Here is a 21,290-nt window from a genome sequence, read left to right as displayed (position 1 = left end):
CTATTGGATGTTGGATATGGGCGGAGATTAATAGAGCAAAACTCCCTGATTTTTTTTTTTTTTTAGTCTTTCCGTTTCCGTTGTACTTATGAAGCTCAGGTTCTCATGTTTGAAATTGTAGGTTTAAAAAATTAATTATCTTTTCTGATCTATAATTCTATGCTATTTTGGGGCACTTCCGGGCTCAACTACCGATCGTGATCGTGATGATCGGCATATCTAGGGGAAGTTTACCAAGGGGGAAAATAACAAAGTGAAAAATATACCGGATAGGAAATAGGAAGAACGGATAAATTATTCCAAAATGGTTCCAGGGATTTGCCCAATCTCAGCTGATGCAGGAAGTCAAGCCTCCGCGTTTTTACTCGGCGGAGTAGGGCGGAGGTCGCGGAGCCACAGTCCATGAACTAGAGGCAAATTGTACACCCAAAAAAATGGGGGAAAAAAGGAAAGGAAAAAAAAGGACAGAAAAGGACCGAAAGCATATCAGTATTAGCAGAAGTCGAACTGTGAATGGGCCCTTTCCCAATTCCCCACTCTGCATCAGCCACGTTGGGCTTATTTTTATCCTTAATCCCATTAAAGGAGCCTCGGGACTGGGAAGACAGAAGGAAAAGAAAAAGGGGGCTGTTGACGATCCTCTCCAGCCACAGGTGATATCACTGTTGGCTCGAGCCCCTAGTTTAGTTGCATGGACATCGTGATCAAAGCGCCTGTCATCTGGTGATCAAACAGAACAAATCGCGAATATGGAGTATATGGTAGGTCATAGTCATTTTTCACAATTTGTATCTAATTTCTTTTTCTTTTTCTTTTTCTTTTTCTTTTTCTTTCTCTTTTTCTTTTTCTTTTTCTTTTTCACTATTTTGAACATTCTCACGGACCCCGTCCGAAATCCGAAGAGGGGCAAAGCTATTAGTCCTCGACCATGATTGCGCAAGTGGAACCCCAAAGATAATCAACATGGGGCTCTTGAGGCAATTATCTTGGCAAAAGGAATGATGATTCCTACTCCAGAACAAATGATAGCACGGAGTGTCCCGCTCATCTACTCGGCAAATCTGAAACCTCGCCAGTAATATCGCTGTATCGCACCAAAAATGCCGAAAACGTTCTGTTCATGACGGCGATCGGATTGGAAGAGTGGAGCCTGACTAAGGGACTCTCGGATTCCGGTGGAAACTAAGCTTCATTTAGGGAAGTTATGATTCATGATTGGAACGCTAACCAAGCCCCATTTCTGGAATCAGAACACGGGGAATCCGGCACAGACGGGGGAAATAACCAGGGGCAATACACTTCCCCCCCCCCCCCCTTTTCAATCATCGTTAGCATTGTTCTTACTTTCTTTTATACCGAGCTATAAGCTATGCTACTATTCATACATGACTTTCCCGGGGGTTCTTTTTGGTTTTCCTTAAAATGATATTTCGTGCCTGATCGACGAAGATTTGACAGACAAGGTGGGCCATTGATCGAAAAAGACGCTAAGGTTGGACTCCACTGGGGGAAGAAATAAAAAGCAATAATTGTTGTTAAACACCGATTAATTCCACGAAATTAAAATTGCAGGAACAAGACAAATTGGTCGATCACGACAGCTGCATCGGCATGCTATTCGTGTATGAGCCCTCGACACATGTGCCATGTGGATGAAAGGTGAGCCGGTCTTCAAAGACAGTGGGGTTCTGGTCCATGTGGCCCCTTGAAATGACTTTTCAAGAACCGGGCGATCCTGCTTTTCGGTGCCGGAACTATCACGCTGGGCCAGAATGGGTAACATCTCCGTTTAGATCTTATTTAGACTGGGCCGGGACTTGGGGAAAGACCGTCTCCACTTGGCAAAAGAAACGTAGCCTCAATGAAGCTCGATCTCGGCCCGGTAAAAAAAAAAAAAAAAAAAAAGGAGGTGGTCTGAAGCTCGTATAGCTCGTATTATCTGTCATTCTCTCAGCCCTACAAACTTCGATATGTCATATAGCCTCGGTAAATATGCTCCTTGGCTGGGTTCCAGACAAGTCCAACGAAAAATTATGTCCAAGTGCATACAAAGTCAAAATGCATGTATATTACTTTCAAATGTTATATTGAGAATTCTTATGGAGCATATGAATAGGCGTATACATACGGCACATGGAGCATCTTCAGGGTTATATCGGACGTGCACTTTTGTGCTTCGGATAATATCCAGGTCCATGGTATATCTTACATGCTTCTAATAAATTTCAGGAACCTATATGTAGGGTCCGAGCACTACTTAATGAATCATCTTCGATGCATATTATAGGAGAAAGATCCTAGTAGGTTCGGAAAATCGGATTCCGAACAAAGCTTGATAATGTCCACGCCTTGAGCTTGCTACTGACAGATTCAGGTACCAAAAATCTCGCACATGTATAGGAGGCTACGAATACGTAGAATTATCCTAGAATAAAACGCCACGCACCGGTGCAGTTATCTCTCCCAAAGAGGCGTAGAGATCGGTCGATCCCACAACCTGTCGGATACGAATGCCCTTAATTGAGTTGGCGCCGGCCGTTTGAGCTGTGGCCCTCGTGTCTAGCGCCATAACAGTTTGTAAAATATTTCTGGATCCCATCAACTAAACCCACCCAGGTACATGCCAATCCCCACCTATCCACTACAACCGTATCCCGGGGGACGCACTACTGTACTTACAAACCTTTGCCTTTTCTAGTGTACATGACTGGTCTAGGACAAAAGTACCATTCACTAACTCCATCCTAGGCGCCAGCTTCCAGATGTAGACTTGCCTTGGCAGCAGGGTGCTTGCGACGGTGGATCCAACCAAGTGGCTCATGTCTGTATACTCTGGAGATCGTTGACAAGTTCTTGTTTCGCTCTCTTCTCTGTTCTTTTCTACTCCGTATTGATTGTCATCATCGGATCAGTCCCTCCGTTAACTCCGTGAGCAGCCACTTCGACCATGATGCGTGCAACGGTGTTGGCTCCATGGCTGTTGGGGCCGGAATGCTGATCCTCGAGGTTGCACTGCAGCAACATCCACCTTGACAGTGGCTGTGACCTTTGCTTCGGACTCGGATTCGTGCAGCAAAGATGTACATGTGACGAAAGTTCGACCGGTGAGATGGATGCAATTTCACATCCCTGCAAGTTATGCAAGCCCATCATTTTACTTTTGGGCGGGTTTGGGTGGAGGTGATTGTGGATATGTAGTAGTTTTAACTTTCTGTTGATGGGCATTGTTTCAATTCTCTTTCCGCGGCAATCTTAGCCGTTTCTTTCTTTCTTTTTTTTTTTTTTTTTTTTTTTTTTTTTTCCCTTTTTTTTCTTATTATGCTTTCTCCCTTTCGATCTCGGGGGTGTGTTATCCAGATTGATTTCCAAGGTTTTGAGTAATCAAACCAAAAACCCTTCTCCACCGGCCCCGGTTCTGGACTCCTTGTGCATGTCCTCGTATACTTGGTCATATTCGTGCAGATGAGCGATTTTCAATTGCATCATCTGCAGGGTGTCTCCATTTTTCTTGGCTCATTTCCCCTCGGCATTGCAGCGGCAACTTCTTATCTAGCCGTAGGGAAAGCGGAATTTCCGGTTTGTTCTAAGATTCATACATGATATTTTTGAATAGAGTCATAAAATCGTCAACAGCCCGATGATCTACATCGACGAAAGGGCCCGCCTCTAGTGGCAAATGGTGTGTTGCTGAGTGATGATGATGCTAAGGATGCTGGCGGCGGCGCTAGACAGGCAGCCTTGGAAGATATGATAGCCCACTTTAGGCTGATTTCCGAGCTGCCAGCTCCTTCAGCACCATGCCCACTCCCTCAATAACGGTGACCCATTCCGTTTCGTGAACTCGCTTCCCAAACGCCTCCAGATCTTCATCCTGGCCCTTTCGGAAGGGAATCTCCCGAACCAGAATGGGGTGACCCATGTCCACCTCGGAGATGACGTCGTGGATCATGACGCCGGTTTTGTCGATCTTGCCTTCCATCCAAGCGGCATGAGCGCGCTCAATCGCGTTCTGCGCCATTGCGAGATCAGCAAAACAAGATACTTTCATAACATTCATCCAGCGTGTATGCTCCACATTGAAACTTACCACACCATTAAAAGCGCCTGGCAGCGCTGGATGCAAATTGATTATGCGCACATTGGCCTCCTCCAGTGGCCTGAGAAATTCTGGTGAAAGGATGTGCATGAACCCAAGACAGATAACTAGCTCAGGCTGATCGGCGAGGATCAAGCGAGCCAGTTCGGCATCGTACTCCTCGCGCGCGGCCTGAACACCCTCAGGCGTCGCAGGGTGCTGCTTCTTGTACTTGACAAGGTTGTGGTATTCGGTAGGAATGTTCGCTTTCTGGGCACGCTCGAGGCCGAAGGCATCTTTGCGGTTGGAGAGGACACGGATGATGTTGGCGTTGAGAGTGCCCGCCGCGACTTGATCGATTACCGCCTGCAGGTTGGAACCATTGCCCGAGATGAGGACCGTGGTGCGAATGGGCGCAGACATTTTCGCTACGTGGGAAGTTTCGATTAGAATCTGAGCCTTTCGTCAACTTTTTTGAGGTCGGAGGGGTGTGGTTCGCGGGGCTTGAAGTTTCTCGGGACTGGTCGTTTTTCATCAGATATAGACATCGGGTCAGACCTTATGCCAATTCCGAGCTTTAGGGGGATTTAATTGAACAAGGTCCATTCTAGGGCAATATTTACATACCTGTGCAAGATCGAGTTGGGGAGACCTTATGAATAATACAGAAACTCGATGCCGCAATGGGAAAGTTTTGCTGCACGTGACCCGCGGGGTCGGCGGGGCACATGCAGTATCAGTACGACCTTGAATATTCCAGAAGAAATTTGTATGAGAGACTTCAAATTGGTATGCTAATCGTACACAAGGTGAAATAGCTTAAAGATGTCCCAATATTCCCTTGCACAGTACCATCGAACATGATGGACAGTCCCTAAACAGTCAAGACGCCAACAAGAACTCAAAGGGATAAAACTTTGGAAAACTTTGGAAACAGGAGGGTCAAATTAACCGAGACTAGATGTTCAGCGGTTCGAGAGACAATGCCTCTACACCTCAATGGCATGATCACCAAAAAATGAGAACGAAAGGCGCCAGAAATGGAGCGCAGCAGAGACTAAATGCTGAGGGGATATCAAATGAAAAGAAAAGTCGTTAAGAGCTCTAAGCAGACGCTGAATGCTAATGTTCAAAGGGGAGATTCAAGACCAATGGCCTAGGAGAAAATGTTGATAATGCAAGGCGCATCAAATAGCGGTACCCTCGGGAGCTGGAGCTGGAACGGCGTCGGCAGAAGCAGGGCCACTGTTACTGGGGGTTTCATCAACACCCTCACCTCGACATAGAGGACACGAGTTTCGTCCAGTAGTCAACCACTAACGTAATCAGTCAGTAACACCGCATCAAGCAGACTAAACCAGAGAAAACGGACCTGGTCAATACAATCCCGGTGGAAGACATGCTTGCATTTGACAAGCTCCCGGACTTCTTCGGCCACCTCGTAGTCGCTCAGGCAGATGAGACACCGCTCCCCATCCTGGATCTGAATGGCGCCAGCGCCATTAATAGACTCTGCAACCAAAGAGCCATCATACTCAACAAGTCGGAACAATCCGCCGGCAGAATTGACATCGGCTTGAGTGGCAACAGGAGGCTTGGCTGGGCCCAAAAGTGACGAAAGAAGGATCATGTCCTCATATGTGGGATTCTAGATACATGTTAACCATGCGATGGACGGATAGGTTCAAAGGGGAACATACATCAGTAAAGAGACTGGGGGTTGTGAGAGCCGGGTGGTTTTCTGACAAATTAGTTCCAACAACGTAGATCAACCAGCTCCGACCTCCGCTTGGAGTAGGCTGATCAGGTTCAACCACACCGTTACGGCGAACGGATCCAGAGCCAAGGGCACGATGACGGGCGTACTCAGAATCGCTTCGACGACGCTGTCGTGCAGCATTGGGCGGTGGGATGGACTCATCGGTAGGCTCTACAGTGGGTCGTAGGGAGTAATTCTCATGCAGCTGAGGCAAAACATTTGATGTCATGGCGGAGGCAGATGACGGCCTGCGGCTCGGCGTCGAGGTACTAGATGAGACAGCGGACATTCCCTGCTCAGCGGGCGTCGAGGGTGGAGGATGGGGGCCCCGGTGGACTTTCAGATAAGGCTGAAAGAGGGAAATTTGGCAAAGCGGTGCGAGGGCCAGCGTCGGATAATCTCCTGGGGGCATTTGCGCCTGAGTGCCGTAGAAGCTCCGCTACGCTGGGAATAGAGCCTGGGGGGCGTGGGACATGGAGTCTAGGACGTCCATCTGTCCGCTGTCCAAGATCACCAGGTGCCTCGTGTGGCCGCGGAATGGCATTTGGCGAGAGGAAAGGTAGCCCAAGCAGAGCATCCAGCCCCGGGCCCCCTGGAGCTGGTGGCCCATGTTCACTGTTGCCCCCACTGCCAGCTGGCACTGACCTGACCCCAACAACGACCAGAGTCACTGTTCGTCCTTCCGCTGTTTCTGGGGGCTCATCAACAGACATTCCATCCGATGGCGCTCCAGGAGTCTCAGATCCGCTGGTGCTGCGACCAAGTGGATTAGCACCAACAGGAGAATCAGCGTTGGCGAATCGGAAGACTCGTAAAAAATTGACTGGGGGTGAAGGTCCTTCATTTCCATTGTTGCTTGATCCCTCTGCTGATGCCGTCGGCTGAGCTTGAGTGGATGTGGCACTCTGCAAACTTTGGATGAAGTTCTCTAGAGACCCATCCAGGCCGTCGTTTCCTAGTGCTTGAATGTTTGGCAAAGGAGGCCCATTGGCACCAGACAATTGAGCTGCAATCGCTGCCGCGGCAAGTTGAAGCACCCGAGACAGAGGGGTTTGTTCTTCTCGTCGCAAAGAGCGTGCAGATCGTGCTCTCAAAAGACCAGGCAGTCGGCGCATTAACTGGGGATTGCCAGAAGGTGTAGCTCCATTAGCGTGCACGCTTGGCTCAACCGAGTCCAATTCATGCAAAGGCGCTCCGAAATCTAGTCGAGTGTCCATAGCACTAGGCAAGCTATCGCTCAGAGAAGGCCCGTGTGACAGGCGTGAAGAGTCATCTTCTTGTGACGAATTGCCTAACGAAGGTTGACCAAACATATGGGATATGGGTGTTGATAAAGAATGGCGCACCCGATGCAGTCGACCACTCCGACGCCAAGAGGCTCGACCGGGCTCAGTTAGACGGTCAGCGGTATTATCGAGAAATGGTGAGCCAGTTGCCGTATCCGCTATGACTGACGATTCGGCACGTGGGGGAATGAGATACGGCCCCCGAGCGGAACGTCGGCGGCTGATTCCCCGAGAACCAAGGGCACTGAATGGGCTGAAGCGGCCACTGCTATGTGCTGATTCAGACCTTGGCGGTGTCCTCGATACTAATCCATGCCTGTGTGCATGGCCCTCTGCAGGTGTCTCTTCCTGGCTGCTCAGGAGACCTCGGATGACGGAATTGGGTAGAATCCTGGAACCCAGCCTTGACATGGTAGATTGCCTTCTCGCCGCCATGCGTGTCATAGCCGTGGAGCGGTAATCCCTTTCATTTGCCTCCAGTTCCGGTACATCTTCCTCTTCGATGCTTCGCATTGGATGTGAACCCCCTCCAAAGTGGCTTGTGGGTTGTTGCCCTGTTTCCGGCGGCTCGTTTGTTTGGTTCGGTTCGAAATCGTGTGGACTAGTTGAGTTCATTTCCGCTGTGGACGAGGTACCAGCCTCTCCGTTCTGCTCAAATGGTTGCCTGTGGTTCATGTCTTCATCCCGCGTGCTGGGGTCACGCACAATCGAGGCCGGGGTCAGGTAATCCGGAAAGCCAATATCGGATGGATTTCGAGCCGTAGAAGAAGACTGTCCCATAGTAGCAAATCGCGGGAATGATGACTGAATATAGAGTTTTTTATAAACCGTCCACTGCCATGAGAGTCCCTAAAAGCGACCGTATCAGCAAAGTCCGCCCAACGACAAGGCGGGGTCCTGGGCAGAAAATCGAACCTGATGATAGTTACAGTGTGATACAAAATATTCGCAAAGCCCAAACGTGGTGTCACTCTCTATTTCCCAATGAATGGAGTGGTGACGACCTGGAGATCTGTACGGAATGCCGGGTACCGAATGGGTGGGGATCAATCGTCTCGGGGTTTCGGGAATGGCGAGAAAGGACAAAGGAACCGGCAAGGAGGCGGTGATGTGCTGATGAACAAGCAATGGGAGCGGAATACTTGAGACAATCTACCGTCTAACATACGCGCACAGCAGCCGCAGCAGCAGTCTCGAACGGTCTGACAAGCCCACAGTCGAGCCCACAGATACCCGCCGAGCTTTGGGAGAATGTAGCGATCGGAGGGTCCGCTGATGACGACGCCCAGGGGCGGCGGAGACTGTGGGGGAAACGACAGGAAACGGTTGAGGTAAAAAAGAGAAGAAAACCAATAGGGGGAAGGGGTAAATGGGAGGGGGGGAGAGCGAAGTTGAGAAGAGGCGCTGCGATAAAGATGATGTTTGCTTGCTTTGCTCGAGGACTTTATTAGTCAACGGGAACTAAGTTTAGCTTCTTTCAACACTTTTCGCTTTCGTCATTTCATTCATGATTCTCCACTTCTTTGGGAACTTACAAAAAAGCCCAGAATGAGATTTGTAAAATTGTGAGACCGGGCACATGGATGCTTCATCTTTGCCAGTCTTTGCATTGCCCTCCCTAGCCTCAATTTCATTATGGTCGAAGAAAAAGAAAGAATCGACCATGTCGATGGGCCGGACACAAAGTCGGCAGACGCGAAACAATCGGTCCCGGTGGGTAGTCCTCTGACCCTCACACCAAATGAAACCCATCAATATCAAGTCGCCGGTCTTCCTCTTGACCAGGAGTTGCCAGGAGGCCACTTCCCCCACGGGCCCGCCAAGAAGATAAAGCCCAAGATCAAAAATAAGGCAAAGATCAAGAAGGGTCAAAATATGGCAAAGCCGGCCCCAAGAACTTTGACAAACGGCCTGGCTCGACAACACCTCGCAGCGCTGACTCAAGTGCTTCATCGTTGTTTGTTAGATGGTGACTACCACCGAGCAGGAAGAGCATGGGGCCTCCTTTTACGAGAGAATTTCAAAGGGTGTCGTGCTGGAAGTCAAATTGGAGCGCAGATCTTGTTACGCCGAGGGGCTAAGCACCACCCCGGCGGTGCCAATGAAGCCGCTCACTCTCCTGCGACATTCACCATCAAGGGATTTGCGGAAGCGAAAGTATACTATGAAAAGTTGATTCTCGCTCATCCTTATTCAAAATCTGCTCCGCATCTACTCTCTGCTCTCCATTTTTATCCTGCCATGTTCGAGCATTGGATCGTATTTGCCCAAGAGGATAGCAGTCTGGAGAGAAAGAAAATAGAAAACGACGAGATGTCTGACGAAGAAGACTATGACTTTGACGATCAAGCATTGCACAAGAAACAGACACGCATCTCGGCTGTTCGAGCCCAGGAACTCGAGCAGGCTCGGCAAATCGCAATACGCATTGATGGTGTGCTTGGAAAACCACCTTACTCGGACTCCGCAAGGCTGCTCGAAATGCGGGGCATGGTGTCTCTTTGGATTGGCGATCTACTTATGTCTTCACTAGCACCAACCCCATTTCAGCAGGGAGAGCAAACTACAGATGCGATACTCACGGACGGCGGGTATAGCTCGTATGAAACACAGCTCGCACACAGTTTGACAATGGAAAAGAGGGGGCAGGCAGAGGAGCAGAGACTTTTAGAGATTGGCAAGGCACGAGAATTCCTGGAGCAAGCCAAGCAACGTGGAATACGAGTCGAGTACAATCTGGACGGTCTCGAGGGTTCTTCGAGTGATTCAAAAAACATGATTCACGAAACAGATATTAGCTTGAATGTATGATTGCTTCTGTTTTCATCCACAGAAAGGTTCTTTAGTATCATTTGTATATCTCTCAATGCTCTTGCATTCTCGCCTCGTTGATGGACATCATAGTACTTCGCCGAGTCGATAAGACCAAAGGATCCCCAATCAATATTTGTGGTCACGTGATCACGCGGTGATCTCGCGTCCGGTCAGCCTGACCAGTTCATTCTTCATCCCCTGGGCAACTTTTTTTTTTCTTGAAGGGGTTCCGCTGTTAGGTTCCGCTGTTAGGCTCCAGACGTCCGGGCTGAAGGGGGACATCACTCGGCAATTCCTGTCATTTCATCATGGGAGTGGGCGACTATGTCCACTCCAAGGAAGCTGGGCAGCCTCGTGCACCCGCTGACCTAGCACCGTCGCAACGCCAATTGCGGGCTGCACAGGCAAAAGTCGAGGTGCCTATCCAAGTGGGAGATTTCTATGCGCATGGGAGGGCCGCTCCATCAAATCTCCAGGAAACAAAGCCCATTCCCCATCAACCCTTTCCTGCCCACACCGGAAATGGAATGCACCGGGATGCCTTTGATACAGATGTGGAGGGAGTCGATGATTCAACAATTGCGGGAAACAGTGTCTTTGATTTTGATGATGGTCAACCTCAGGTCCAGTCTAATCCAAATGGTCGCTACATAGATACCTCACCACGTCCGTCTTACTTGCCCCGCCCTTCTCGGCATTCACGGGCATCCTGGTTTGACGGCATGGGTGACAAGGCCATGAAAAAAGCGGGCTTTGACTCTGATGACGCCGATGACACTTCCAGTCAAGTCACTTCGACGGCCCTTGCAATTGATGAGAAGGCCGAACCACAGCAGCAAGAACAACAGCCAAGCAGTTGGTACCTGGCTCACAAGCAACGTTCAACAGAAGAGCCACTAAGCAAGCGCTTGGAGAATTTCTGGTCTGCAAGTAAGAGAGCACCCAGATCAACAGATCAACAACAGACGGACGCTTGGCAAATGGCTTCTGTGGAGACAGTTAATGAACCTAGCCCGCCACGGAAACTGGGGCATATGTTGCCCCCCTCAGCCGCTAGGAAGATCATACTTCCTCACAGCATGTCAGCGACGCCCAGAACACGTTTCAGTCCACCCAAACCTTCCCTACTGGACCAATTAGACATATCTCCAACTCGTCACGGGTCTGAACCACCACCACAGGCTGGGCGAACTCTCAGTATCACAGCATTTGCGCAGCCCAGCCACAGTGACGACGACGAGGCTGGCATCGATGGAACGGTTCGCCTGAGCAGTAGACGAGGTAGCGAACACTCTTCCAATATCTTTGGTATCACAAATATGTCAGACCTGGGCCGCGATGAATCTGTGATTGAAGCCGGACAAGATTCATTGCTTGACCAGTCAAGCTCCAAGCGCGGCCGTCGCAACACAGTCATCCACAACAGCAAGCGGCATCTAGAATCAGATTATCCACCGCAGCAGCTGTACCAAAAATCATTCACCGATTTGCAGGCTGAACCATTCGAGAAAGCGCCAATACCCACTCCTCCCCCCATCAAGTCACCTTCGTTGCCACCCGAGCCCATTTTCGCTGCGAATGGCCAATCACAAGACGATGCGGTGTCTCGTCTTCTAAGCCTGAATGTTCAAGACCGCCAAATGTACCTGTCTCGCATGACCGTGGATGAGTGGGAAGACTGCGGAGACCAAATCATCGACCAATTCAGTCATCTTGTCATGAAAATGAAAAAATTGCGTCGCGCTCGTCGCCATACAGCTCAAGTATTTGAAGACGAAATCAGGCGTCGCCATGAACAAGTCGAGGCTCAAAATCAAGATCTTTCTGCCAAGCTGGATGAAATGAGAACCGGAGGCGCAGAAGTACTTCGCGGACGGAATCAATGAGTTATGATTTTGTCTTCAAGCCAATTCTGTCTTTTAATGTCTGCCAAATAATGACCTTGGTATCTTCTGTTCCGTTTTCTCATTTTTTTACATCCTCTCTTACGAATCGAGACGCTGTATCCGTTTATGCCCGATACCCTTTTATGAAACATATAATATCTTTTCGTGACTGTGCTGCTTCGTTGTACGATCAAAATAGTTGGGCCAGGCTGCTTGCCAGGTTTCTTCCGCTGGTTTATTGAGTTGGTACTTAACTGCAGAATAGATAATATGGACAGCCACGTCGTTATAATATCCTTTCGGTATTCTAACCGTAATATCACTTCGGAACATTGATCTAGTATAGCGGAGAGACAGAAGGCACCCAGGTCCAGGCTTTGGGACAACAGCATTTTAAGAATTTGTATTTGGTCAACAATCTAGCCCTTCCTCGTGTTTATACGAAGTACAGATGAATGCCTGTAACGCCATGACTAGCCCGCAATGCAATAACCATTCAGGAAGATGCGCCCAGCCAGATCTATGAAACAGAGTAGAAAAAGAAAGAGAAGTAGAGATGAAGAAAAATGAAGTCTCAGGTAAGGAGAGCTCTATGGACCACAGAATAGCAAGCTCATCGAGATACCGCTCCAGACTTATGTAGAGCAGCCGCGAGTCGCTTATAATCTTCAAGTAGAGCAGCCACATCTCCAACACGCAGATCTTGAGCATCTTGAGTATCGATGAACCTTTGGATGGGAGGATCGATCTTCTGTGTAGGTCGTGGGCTCGCGGTCGCACTCGCAGATTCTGTCGAGACAGGCGATATTCTGAGGCGATCCATCGCTGCAGGAGATAGTGGTCTAAGATTCGGTGTGTCCGAGCCGTTACGAGTATCGGGACCGGGGGCATTACGACCAAAGTTCTTGATCATGCCTGGAATGTGATTGAGAGGGTTAAGTGAGTTCCCAAAGTTCCGCATTGACTCTAGTGGGTTTTGAGGTGTGGCTGAAGATGGACTCGGAATGGGTTCGTCTCGCAGGGATGGAGCAATCGACCTTTTGCTGCTCGCTTGTGTCCGTGTACTGTCAGTGCTTCGGTCGCGGGGGGTGCGACCACCGCTGATTAAGCCTGTGGCTCTTGAGCTGCTTGTCGGCTGTGCACCGTCGTCAGATGGAATGGAATTTATAGATGCTAAATCGTCTTGTATGATATTTTGCTTGTTGACCAGGGGTTGGGCAACTAGGCGACGGGCTTCAGCCAATGTCTTTGGCAGCACGGGTCCAGTTGAATTAGGAACTTGAGTCTGTAGTTCTCTCAGGCGACCGAAAAGGAAGTTGAAAGAGTTGTCGAGAGAGGCGCCAATGTTTTTGAGACTCTGATCTGCCGTAGTACGCACTGCATCATTTGCTGCTTCAAGTACCTTGGCAGGTGGTTGGAATAAGTTACTCAGGCGTCGTTGCTGGGGCGCTGGAGAGGGGCGGGGGCGCGGCAATGTAGATGAGGCTGGTTCCTTGGTTTCCGGTTTGGTTATCTCTGGCGAAGCAGACACAGTGGTGACCGAAGATGTGGTGGTATCTTTGGCTGGTCTGAAAGGGTCGGGTCGCTCCGAAGATGGGGTTGCTGTTCCACTCGGAGTTCGGAGAGGTCCCTCCTGCAGCTCATCTGCTCGCAAACTGGATAGCTCGACATTCTCTAGGAAGCTGATAGCCGCTTCAAGATTGGTCAAGCAATATGCGGTCTCGCCATCGATCTTACTCGAGGATCTGAAGCGTTGAATGAAGAGTAGATTGCTGATAATGTTAATCCCATCAGCTGGACAGGTGATGAGAGAGTAGATCAACGTGGGAAGGATCTCATCTGCCGATGATGACGAAGGTAAGAGTTTGGTTAACGCGTCGACAATAGCTTTATGCGCGGCCGCTAGTTGTTGAAGTTTGCCAAGAGGGTATTTGTACTCGTTCATTTTTTCCAAAAAGTCTCTGGCTTGGGCCAAATAATCATTCGCCTCTTGCTGTTTCGTCTCTTCAACTGCTGATAAGTCGATTTCGATACCCAGATCTTTCAGGTTGATGCCTACCAGCAGCAAGGCGGCAGTTTTGGAGCGTAGCTTTTCATCTCGAACGTCATCCAAGGTGGTCTTATGTCTCCAGAGTTTGTCATAGACCAATTCACAGACTCTCCGTTCCGCAGCTTCTTCCATCACAGCACGTTTGTATTCCAGAGCTTTCCGTGCTCTCCTTCTGTCCGCAACTTCCGATGCCGTCAACATTTGCCGACCAGCAGCACTTTGCCGAACGTCATCCTGAGACTTTTTGTTGCCTAGCTTCGAAAAAGCACCTCCGCGGGAGACTGAAGCCTGCGGAGCAGGATCCCTATTGATACGTGAGGCAAGCGCAGAGATGTGTGTAGCGATATGGGATTCGGCGCGGTCATAGAAGACCTGGAAGAGTGAGGAGATTTTGTCGATCGTAGGAGGGGAGTTGTGTACTTTTGCGCTCAACGAGTTGATGAATCTGATGACGAATCCTATATTAGTTCTGTGAAAAGCCGTTAATACACCATAACCCAACCTACCGATCAGTCAAGCTAATCAGCTCAATGGGAAGCTCTTCCGAGGGGTCTTGCACGCTTCTTGACAGCACAAACCCCTCGTCAGCCTGGCCATCTGCACCGGCTGAATCGGCGGAGCCTCGTCTTTCAAACACATCAGATCCATTTTGCTGCCCCTCAGTATCGACGGATGAGGACACGGGCTGGGTGTCTTGATCGGCCGTTGCTCGTGCTGAAGGGTGGGCATCCGAGCTTTCCATTCTGGTGAAGGACCGGGTAGAGTGCAGAAAATGGCCAGCGCCATCGTCGGAGGGGCCAGACATGCTCTACAAGGGGGGCGACCTGGCCCTATGGCGCTAAGTCGTAAGTGACTCCGCCAGGTCCAGCTGATAGGCTCATGCGGATAGATGTCCGGTCCGAGCTCCGTGCGGCTAACCCACCCTGCGGCGCCGCGAATGTGCCAGAAGTGCAACGCATAGAATTGTAAGTTTAGAACTTTTGTTATATATCATGATTCGAAAATATATTGGCCGAGGTATTCAATACATATACAGCTATAAAGACTATGTTGCCAAGCTGATTTTACAGACGCGCCACAGGAGTGACATTGGCCTCGGTAGCAGCCTCAATTCGAGCACCAAGATTCTTGTTCACACGAGAGAACATGTGGTAAGTCTGCTTGCGAACACGCTCATGGGCACCACACAGATGTCCTGAAATGTTCTTGACAAAGTTCTCCTGTTGGCCAGGTTGGCGACCAAGGACTTGCCAAAGACCATTAGCCTGCAAGTAGTCCTCGTCAGTAACGGGGATTTGTTCAGCCATGACGGCGCCAGTCCACTTTTCGTGCTCCTGGCTCGCCTTAACGGGCTTGTAAGCCAGTGGGCGGAAGGTGGAAGGGTAGTTGGGATTGGCACCATAGTTGCCGTTAACGTTCATGGGACCGTCACGGTGCCACGGGCTGAACCCGCGGATGGGACAGTTGACGGGAATCTGCTCGTAGTTGCCGCCCAGGCGGTGGCGGTGTGTATCTGGGTAAGAGAAGAGACGAGCCTGAAGGACAGGGTCCGCGGAGGGTTCAACGCCAGGGACCATATGTGAGGGGGAGAACGCAGCCTGCTCAATCTCGGCGAAGTAATTCTGCGGGTTCTTGTTGAGAGTGAAGCGGCCGAATCGACGCAGGGGCACCTCACTTTGGGGCCAAACCTTCGTGAGGTCGAAGACACTCCAGCGGAACTTTTCGGCCTGCTCGGGGCTGAGGACCTGGACGTAGCAGGTCCATGAAGGGTTCTCACCCCGCTCAATGGCGTTGAACAGATCCTGGGTGTGCCAGTCGGGGTTCTCGGCGGACAGCCTGGTAGCCTCCTCGTTGGTGAAGGTCTTGTTGCCCTGATCGGTCTTGCAGTGGATCTGCACGTAGTTGAAAGTGCCATCAGGTTTGATCCACTTGTATGTGTGACCCGAGTAGGCGTTCATGTGACGGTATGAGTATGGAGTGCCGCGGTCACTGAACAGATGCATCACCTGGTGGACTGCCTCTTGATGGGTGGAAAGGTAATCCCAGAATGCGGTGGCATCTTTGAGGTTAGTCTGAGGGTTGCGCTTCTGGGTGTGGATGAAGACAGGGAACTTGGCAGGGTCACGCAAGAAGAAGACGGGAGTATTGTTGAATACCCAATCCCAGTTACCCTCCTCGGTGTAGAACTTGATGGCAAAGCCACGCGGATCACGAGCACTGTCTGCAGAGCCCTTTTCACCACCCACGGTAGAGAAGCGAGTAAGCATCTTGGTCTTCTTCCCGACGCCCTTGAGCATGTCGACAATGGTCTGTACATGGTGTTAGTGGAACAGGTCGAAGATGCTCTATGAGGTACTGACAATGTCGCTAATATCATCGGTGACTTCAAATTCGCCGAAGGCGCCAGCACCCTTGGCATGGACCACACGCTCGGGAATGCGTTCACGGTCGAAGTGTGCAAGCAGATCGATCAGGTGGAAGTCTTGCAGCAGCAGTGGGCCGTTGGGGCCTACGCGTTGAGACGCTTGGGGATCCATAACCTGGAAGATCTTCATATTAGATCGAATTTTCACGTAAGCAAATAACAGGGGGCCATCACGTACAGGGCAGCCATTAGAGGATGTGTAGACCGGGGACTCATTGTATCGGTAGGTTTCTACATACTAGTCAACATCAAGATCAAATGCGTTTATGGTACTTGGACATACTAGGCTCGTCGTCTTTACCCATGATGGCGAAGAGGGATTTTATGATAGATAATGGGAATCAGAAGCAAGCGGCGAGCATCATATAAAACCCCGAAAAAAGGGAATAGTGGAAAGCCATGAGAAAAAATTGCCATGAAGCCATAGGACCCACTCACGTTGCTCCAGGGCCTGCGATATCGAAATCATCCGCAGCTCATTGGCCCACAAATAACGGCTCGGAGCCGCGTGTTTACTCACGTCAAATCATGAAGCCAAAATCTCGGGAAGCTACCGGTTTCTAATTGTCTTCGGCAGGACAAGCCGCTATTCCGATCTGAAAGGTCGCAATTTCAAATTGCTACATCAATTCAATAATACTCACCGGGTATTCATTGAACAAATCAGATAGGACATAGAGTTTATTACTCAGTATGCCCACTGTGCAATTCGCTATTACCTATATAGTTCTATAATGAAGCTTCGTTCGTGCGCAATGTGATCAGGGCGGAAACCTCCGGCCTCCGGCTCGGCGGAACCCTGCCGAACCGCCGAGATAAGGGTTTGTTTATATGTACTACTTTTGACTGTTCTCATAGGTCGGACTTAAGGCTGTTCGAACGCTCGTAAACCACTGCGTGTATATCCACGCACTTTTGTAGATGAATATTGGAATCTGTCTCGCTATATGGATGATGTAAAATGTGCGATAAGCTATAAGTAACCCTGCCACGGCCGACAACTTTCATACAAAACCGATATCGATCTAACTCCCGAAGGGATCCAGCATGCTATTGACGGAACTGCCGACGGAGAACAACCTCGTCGGTGCGTTCGCTCCTTGGTGACCTCTGCATCGGTTTCATCCGAAAATGCTACCCTTTGTGCTTTGTTGGCGGCAATCTTTCCTTTAGCCGGCCCACCATCATATTAGGAAGTGGGACTTGGGAGGGGGAACTCGCTGTTGGCATTGATTGAGTTGCTTTTCTTACCTCCACCAACTGTGCTTTGGTTGCATAATGAGGGTTTAAGAATGGAAGGAGGAGCTAGATGAAAAGGATGATGAAATTCGGAATGACATCTTAAACAATCTGCACTATTTCCAACGGTTTTTTTTGACATGAGAGGAAGATCAAGAGGAAATACAAAGTTTGGGGGGAACAAACCAAAAGCAAGCCAGATGCAATTCGACAACACTGCATAGAAACCTTGGGAATACTGCCGTGGGGAGCTTTGCACCCGTGGACATCAGCATAGTCACTATAATGCTAGCTGGGAGTTGTTACTCCAACAGACTAACAATTTTTGATTTATTGGGATGTCCAGTGATCCCTTTCATTCCGCAAACTTAATTACTTTGTATACAAATTCGATCAAAAATCAAAATCAAAACATGACTCGAGACCACACATTAAAGAAAAAAATTGAAAATTGGAAAAAAAGATTACAAACAGATGTAGACGAAAAAAATTTGCATTGACGGGGAATCGAACCCCGCTCTGCCGCTGTAATACATTTGTATGGAAGGCGGCAATCATAACCACTAGACCACCAATGCTAGTTCATGTATAAGCAAACAATTAAACCATCTAAGAACGAAGCTCACTGGTCGCTGAACTACGACATTTTGTTCTATGATTAAATTCATACAGTGATTTGGGAGCCTTGAAGCTCCATATCATATCCTGAGTTTTCTACAAGTTGTCTATATGGGTTGTAGAAAATTCAGATGAAATGTGGGGATGTTTTTGCCCTTGTCGACAGCAACCACTATGTACAGTATACATATATCATCTGGCGTCGATTCTTATCTTGTCCCGCCACCTGGGCATCCCATCTGAACATCAAATATACCGAGGTGGCAACTAGAATCAGTCAAAAAGATTCATCGAAATACTTTAGTGCTTTTCTAGATGGAAGAGATCGAAAGCGTGACGCCTTGGACTCACTTCACTTTAAAGGTCTGCTTTATTCTGTCTAAGGCTCTTTCCCTATCTTTGTACCTCCCTACTTCTCAGGCATCTCTTAGTTCTCCAACCTTAATGCCTGAGAACAAATCTCGTGGGGCCAAGACAGACCTCATCGGCAGGAAATACACGGGCAATTATCATCAAGGTCCGTCATCACTCCCCCTCCCTTTTGCTGCGCATTCCACAAATGATGTGGATATTGGCATTCCTTGGGATGTGATGTCTGTGGGAAACACAGGCATTTATTCCTCTTTGTGAGTAATGCGAAGTGATGCTATGCTGTGAGCGCCATCGCCGTTCTGACCACCATTCTGCACACGAACTCACCTGCAGTATTATCAGCAGATGCAGGGCTGATATGAAGGAAGAGGAGCTGACCTGATCGACCATTGAGGGGGAAATTTTATGGAGTCATATCCATTCTTCATCGACACTGGTCACCTTTAGGATGTCATAGACACCCGAGACTACATACGCGCCCGTTATACATCGATTGATACATTGTCCCAGATTCAGAGAATTCAATCTCCGGAGGCTCAACTTAAGCATTGCATGGCTTAAGTATCCTGAAATGACACCATAAGGATGGGGGACATTGTGAATGGTATGACGATTACGATAGGATCTGACACACCATGTAATACTCAGGTTGAGGAATACAGCTAGAGATTATCGACGAGAAAGAATTCTACTTGCGACATGATGCGCTCGCTTTCCTTTTTGGGACCCCGATCGTACGTAAGGAGCTTACTAGTTAAACACCATATCATTCTCATATCTGGTATGGCTTATTGATCGTAATTCAGAAGGTAGAGACTGCATCTCGGATCAGGTTACAGTACTATAAGCTTACATGATGGTCGTGTTGATATTTTATATAAAAGTAGGTATGATACGTTAAGAGGACGGCAAATCCCCCCCAAATCTCAGCCTTGTACATTACGTAAAGCCAGTTTCCGTACCATCATAGCCTTACTCGACTCATTCCATCAAGCCAAACGAAGTAAAAAATCATTTTTGCCCGTTGAAGCTAGAGCTGTAGTTATGACTCAGAGAAAAGTATTGAGATGAGTCAAATTGAACCTTGTGATCTTGTCACGACAAGCCATTGATGAATGACATCTTGCCCTGGGGTATTACTAATTGTATTTTCTGGGCACAACAGCTGAAGGTGAGCAGCCAATTCACATAATCTACAGCATGCCAGACACTGTGCACCTCCCATACACCCTTCAAACATGGCTTGGCATGATCATTAGCAGAAGCAGGCCAGCGCCAAGGGGTCGTCCACGGGCGATCGATAGTATGTCCGGCCTGCAAGAACCACTGCAGTCTGTTGTACTGCCAAGTATCGATGATTTTGACGATTATCTACAGCATGACTGGACTGGAAATCCTCAACTTGTGAGCAACCACACATTTCCAGAATAGTCCAGCTGTCAATACATATTATGCTCGAACAAACCTCTCCGGGCATGAGAAGCGGTTTCTGGAGAATATAAATGCCTGTCGCGCCAGAATCACTTGGACTGACTTGAAAAGATTGATTTTTACAAGAATGCGTCTAGATCTTGAGCAAGCAGCTGCTGTGGTAGTATCTGCCATGGTGACCAGTGGCCATATGGACTATGCCAGAGAACTGGTCAAAGAAATGATCGGCATTCTTACTAGCAGCAACATGTGGATTCCGGAGGACAGCGATTTCGTCAGCAGCGAAGCAGAGACCATTGCACTCAGAAACCTTTGCGCAAAATTCCCAGTTTGGATTGCAAAAGCAGGAACGGAGATTGAGCCGCCACAGTCTCTATCTGACCTGATCGAAATACTTCTGCAGGACAGACGGTATGCGCCCCGCGATCGCTGTCTTCACATTCCAAACTGGATGTTCAAACAATCTGGAACTCAAAGACCAGAGTATATGAGCGAGTTCCACAGTACGGTGAGCCCCTCTGAGATATCAAAGGCCTTCCCGTCTTTCCCGCCAATGGATGATGTGATTGCTCTTCCCCGGAACACATTTCGTACATTACAACGTTCTATTTTCCGACTTTTTCGCTTCTGGAGAGCAGAATACCGGTTACAGTGTGACATACAAACCCTTGAGGGAGAGGCCTTCTTTCCGACAGAATGGATTGACGAACACGTGCTTAAAGCAGACAGTATTGCATACCTGGGTCATTGGTTCTTCCGCTGCCAGAGGCGACTGCAGAAGACAGTTGTCAGTAACGTCGCTTGGTCAAGATTCCTGCGTAAAGGTGAAGGGAAGACCATATACCAAAACAACATTAGTCTGCAGTCTACATTTGAGAAAGTCTTGGAGACCTTCGTAGAAAGGTTTTCAGGAGGAAGAGACGACGAGTCCCTTGGAACGCCTGAAAAGGTTCTCAAGGTGGTTGACCAGACCTGCATGTTGATGAAGGAGTACGTAAGTCTTTTTGGAGCAGGAAAGAAGGATAACCTCGTTTACAAATTGGGTAAACGAGGGGGAGGTGGCAGAGGCCCAGTTGACCAATACAATATGCTGTGCGATATCTTGGCAAAATTAAAAAGAAAAGCTCAAGACATGGGCATTTTGACTTTCCGGGGCCAGTACTTAAGTTTTTGACAAAGGATATTATGTCATGGGACAATGCTTGGGGGGATGACGCGTTTGCAAATCGGAAGATTCCTGAATGGGAGACTTGGCTCTCAAATCGAGCTATCGATGAATGAACGAGGAACAAAGTATTCTATACTTCTATATATGCTTCTATCTATATTCCCCAA

At 48.9% G+C, this 21,290-nt stretch overlaps 8 protein-coding genes across 8 annotated transcripts; 3 read left to right on the top strand and 5 right to left on the bottom strand.

Moving 5' to 3' along the window:
* Nucleotides 1-3,760: 3,760 nt before the first annotated feature.
* On the bottom strand, nucleotides 3,761-4,498 carry N7503_001177 (phosphoribosylglycinamide formyltransferase; the record flags this gene model as incomplete). Its single annotated transcript, XM_057060738.1, has 2 exons — nucleotides 3,761-4,009; nucleotides 4,088-4,498. 2 exons carry the CDS (start codon nucleotides 4,496-4,498, stop codon nucleotides 3,761-3,763), a joined length of 660 nt encoding a protein of 219 aa, XP_056927661.1.
* Nucleotides 4,499-5,262: 764 nt separating this feature from the next.
* Nucleotides 5,263-6,063, bottom strand: N7503_001176 (RING-H2 finger protein; the record flags this gene model as incomplete). Its single annotated transcript, XM_057060737.1, has 3 exons — nucleotides 5,263-5,391; nucleotides 5,448-5,723; nucleotides 5,776-6,063. The coding sequence occupies 3 exons, from the start codon at nucleotides 6,061-6,063 to the stop codon at nucleotides 5,263-5,265; spliced, it is 693 nt and encodes a 230-aa protein (XP_056927660.1).
* Nucleotides 6,064-6,130: 67 nt separating this feature from the next.
* On the bottom strand, nucleotides 6,131-7,900 carry N7503_001175 (uncharacterized protein; the record flags this gene model as incomplete). The annotated part of the gene is made up of 1 exon (XM_057060736.1): nucleotides 6,131-7,900. The coding sequence occupies one exon, from the start codon at nucleotides 7,898-7,900 to the stop codon at nucleotides 6,131-6,133; it is 1,770 nt and encodes a 589-aa protein (XP_056927659.1).
* An 855-nt stretch (nucleotides 7,901-8,755) lies between these two features.
* N7503_001174 (uncharacterized protein) lies at nucleotides 8,756-9,931 on the top strand (the record flags this gene model as incomplete). Its single annotated transcript, XM_057060735.1, has 1 exon — nucleotides 8,756-9,931. One exon carries the CDS (start codon nucleotides 8,756-8,758, stop codon nucleotides 9,929-9,931), a length of 1,176 nt encoding a protein of 391 aa, XP_056927658.1.
* A 311-nt stretch (nucleotides 9,932-10,242) lies between these two features.
* On the top strand, nucleotides 10,243-11,820 carry N7503_001173 (uncharacterized protein; the record flags this gene model as incomplete). The annotated part of the gene is made up of 1 exon (XM_057060734.1): nucleotides 10,243-11,820. One exon carries the CDS (start codon nucleotides 10,243-10,245, stop codon nucleotides 11,818-11,820), a length of 1,578 nt encoding a protein of 525 aa, XP_056927657.1.
* Nucleotides 11,821-12,433: 613 nt separating this feature from the next.
* On the bottom strand, nucleotides 12,434-14,675 carry N7503_001172 (VPS9 domain-containing protein; the record flags this gene model as incomplete). The annotated part of the gene is made up of 2 exons (XM_057060733.1): nucleotides 12,434-14,315; nucleotides 14,377-14,675. The coding sequence occupies 2 exons, from the start codon at nucleotides 14,673-14,675 to the stop codon at nucleotides 12,434-12,436; spliced, it is 2,181 nt and encodes a 726-aa protein (XP_056927656.1).
* Nucleotides 14,676-14,934: 259 nt separating this feature from the next.
* On the bottom strand, nucleotides 14,935-16,600 carry fgaCat (catalase easC; the record flags this gene model as incomplete). The annotated part of the gene is made up of 4 exons (XM_057060732.1): nucleotides 14,935-16,179; nucleotides 16,231-16,410; nucleotides 16,474-16,526; nucleotides 16,579-16,600. 4 exons carry the CDS (start codon nucleotides 16,598-16,600, stop codon nucleotides 14,935-14,937), a joined length of 1,500 nt encoding a protein of 499 aa, XP_056927655.1.
* A 3,482-nt stretch (nucleotides 16,601-20,082) lies between these two features.
* N7503_001170 (uncharacterized protein) lies at nucleotides 20,083-21,129 on the top strand (the record flags this gene model as incomplete). The annotated part of the gene is made up of 1 exon (XM_057060731.1): nucleotides 20,083-21,129. The coding sequence occupies one exon, from the start codon at nucleotides 20,083-20,085 to the stop codon at nucleotides 21,127-21,129; it is 1,047 nt and encodes a 348-aa protein (XP_056927654.1).
* Between the last annotated feature and the right edge of the window lie 161 nt (nucleotides 21,130-21,290).

This window comes from Penicillium pulvis, assembly GCF_028828015.1.
Source record: "Penicillium pulvis strain IBT 33274 chromosome Unknown contig_10_segment0_segment0, whole genome shotgun sequence".
In the NCBI taxonomy this organism is placed as follows: Eukaryota; Fungi; Ascomycota; class Eurotiomycetes; order Eurotiales; family Aspergillaceae; genus Penicillium; species Penicillium pulvis.
Note: the sequence above shows the minus strand (reverse complement) of the source record. Positions and strands in the feature narration are given on the sequence as shown.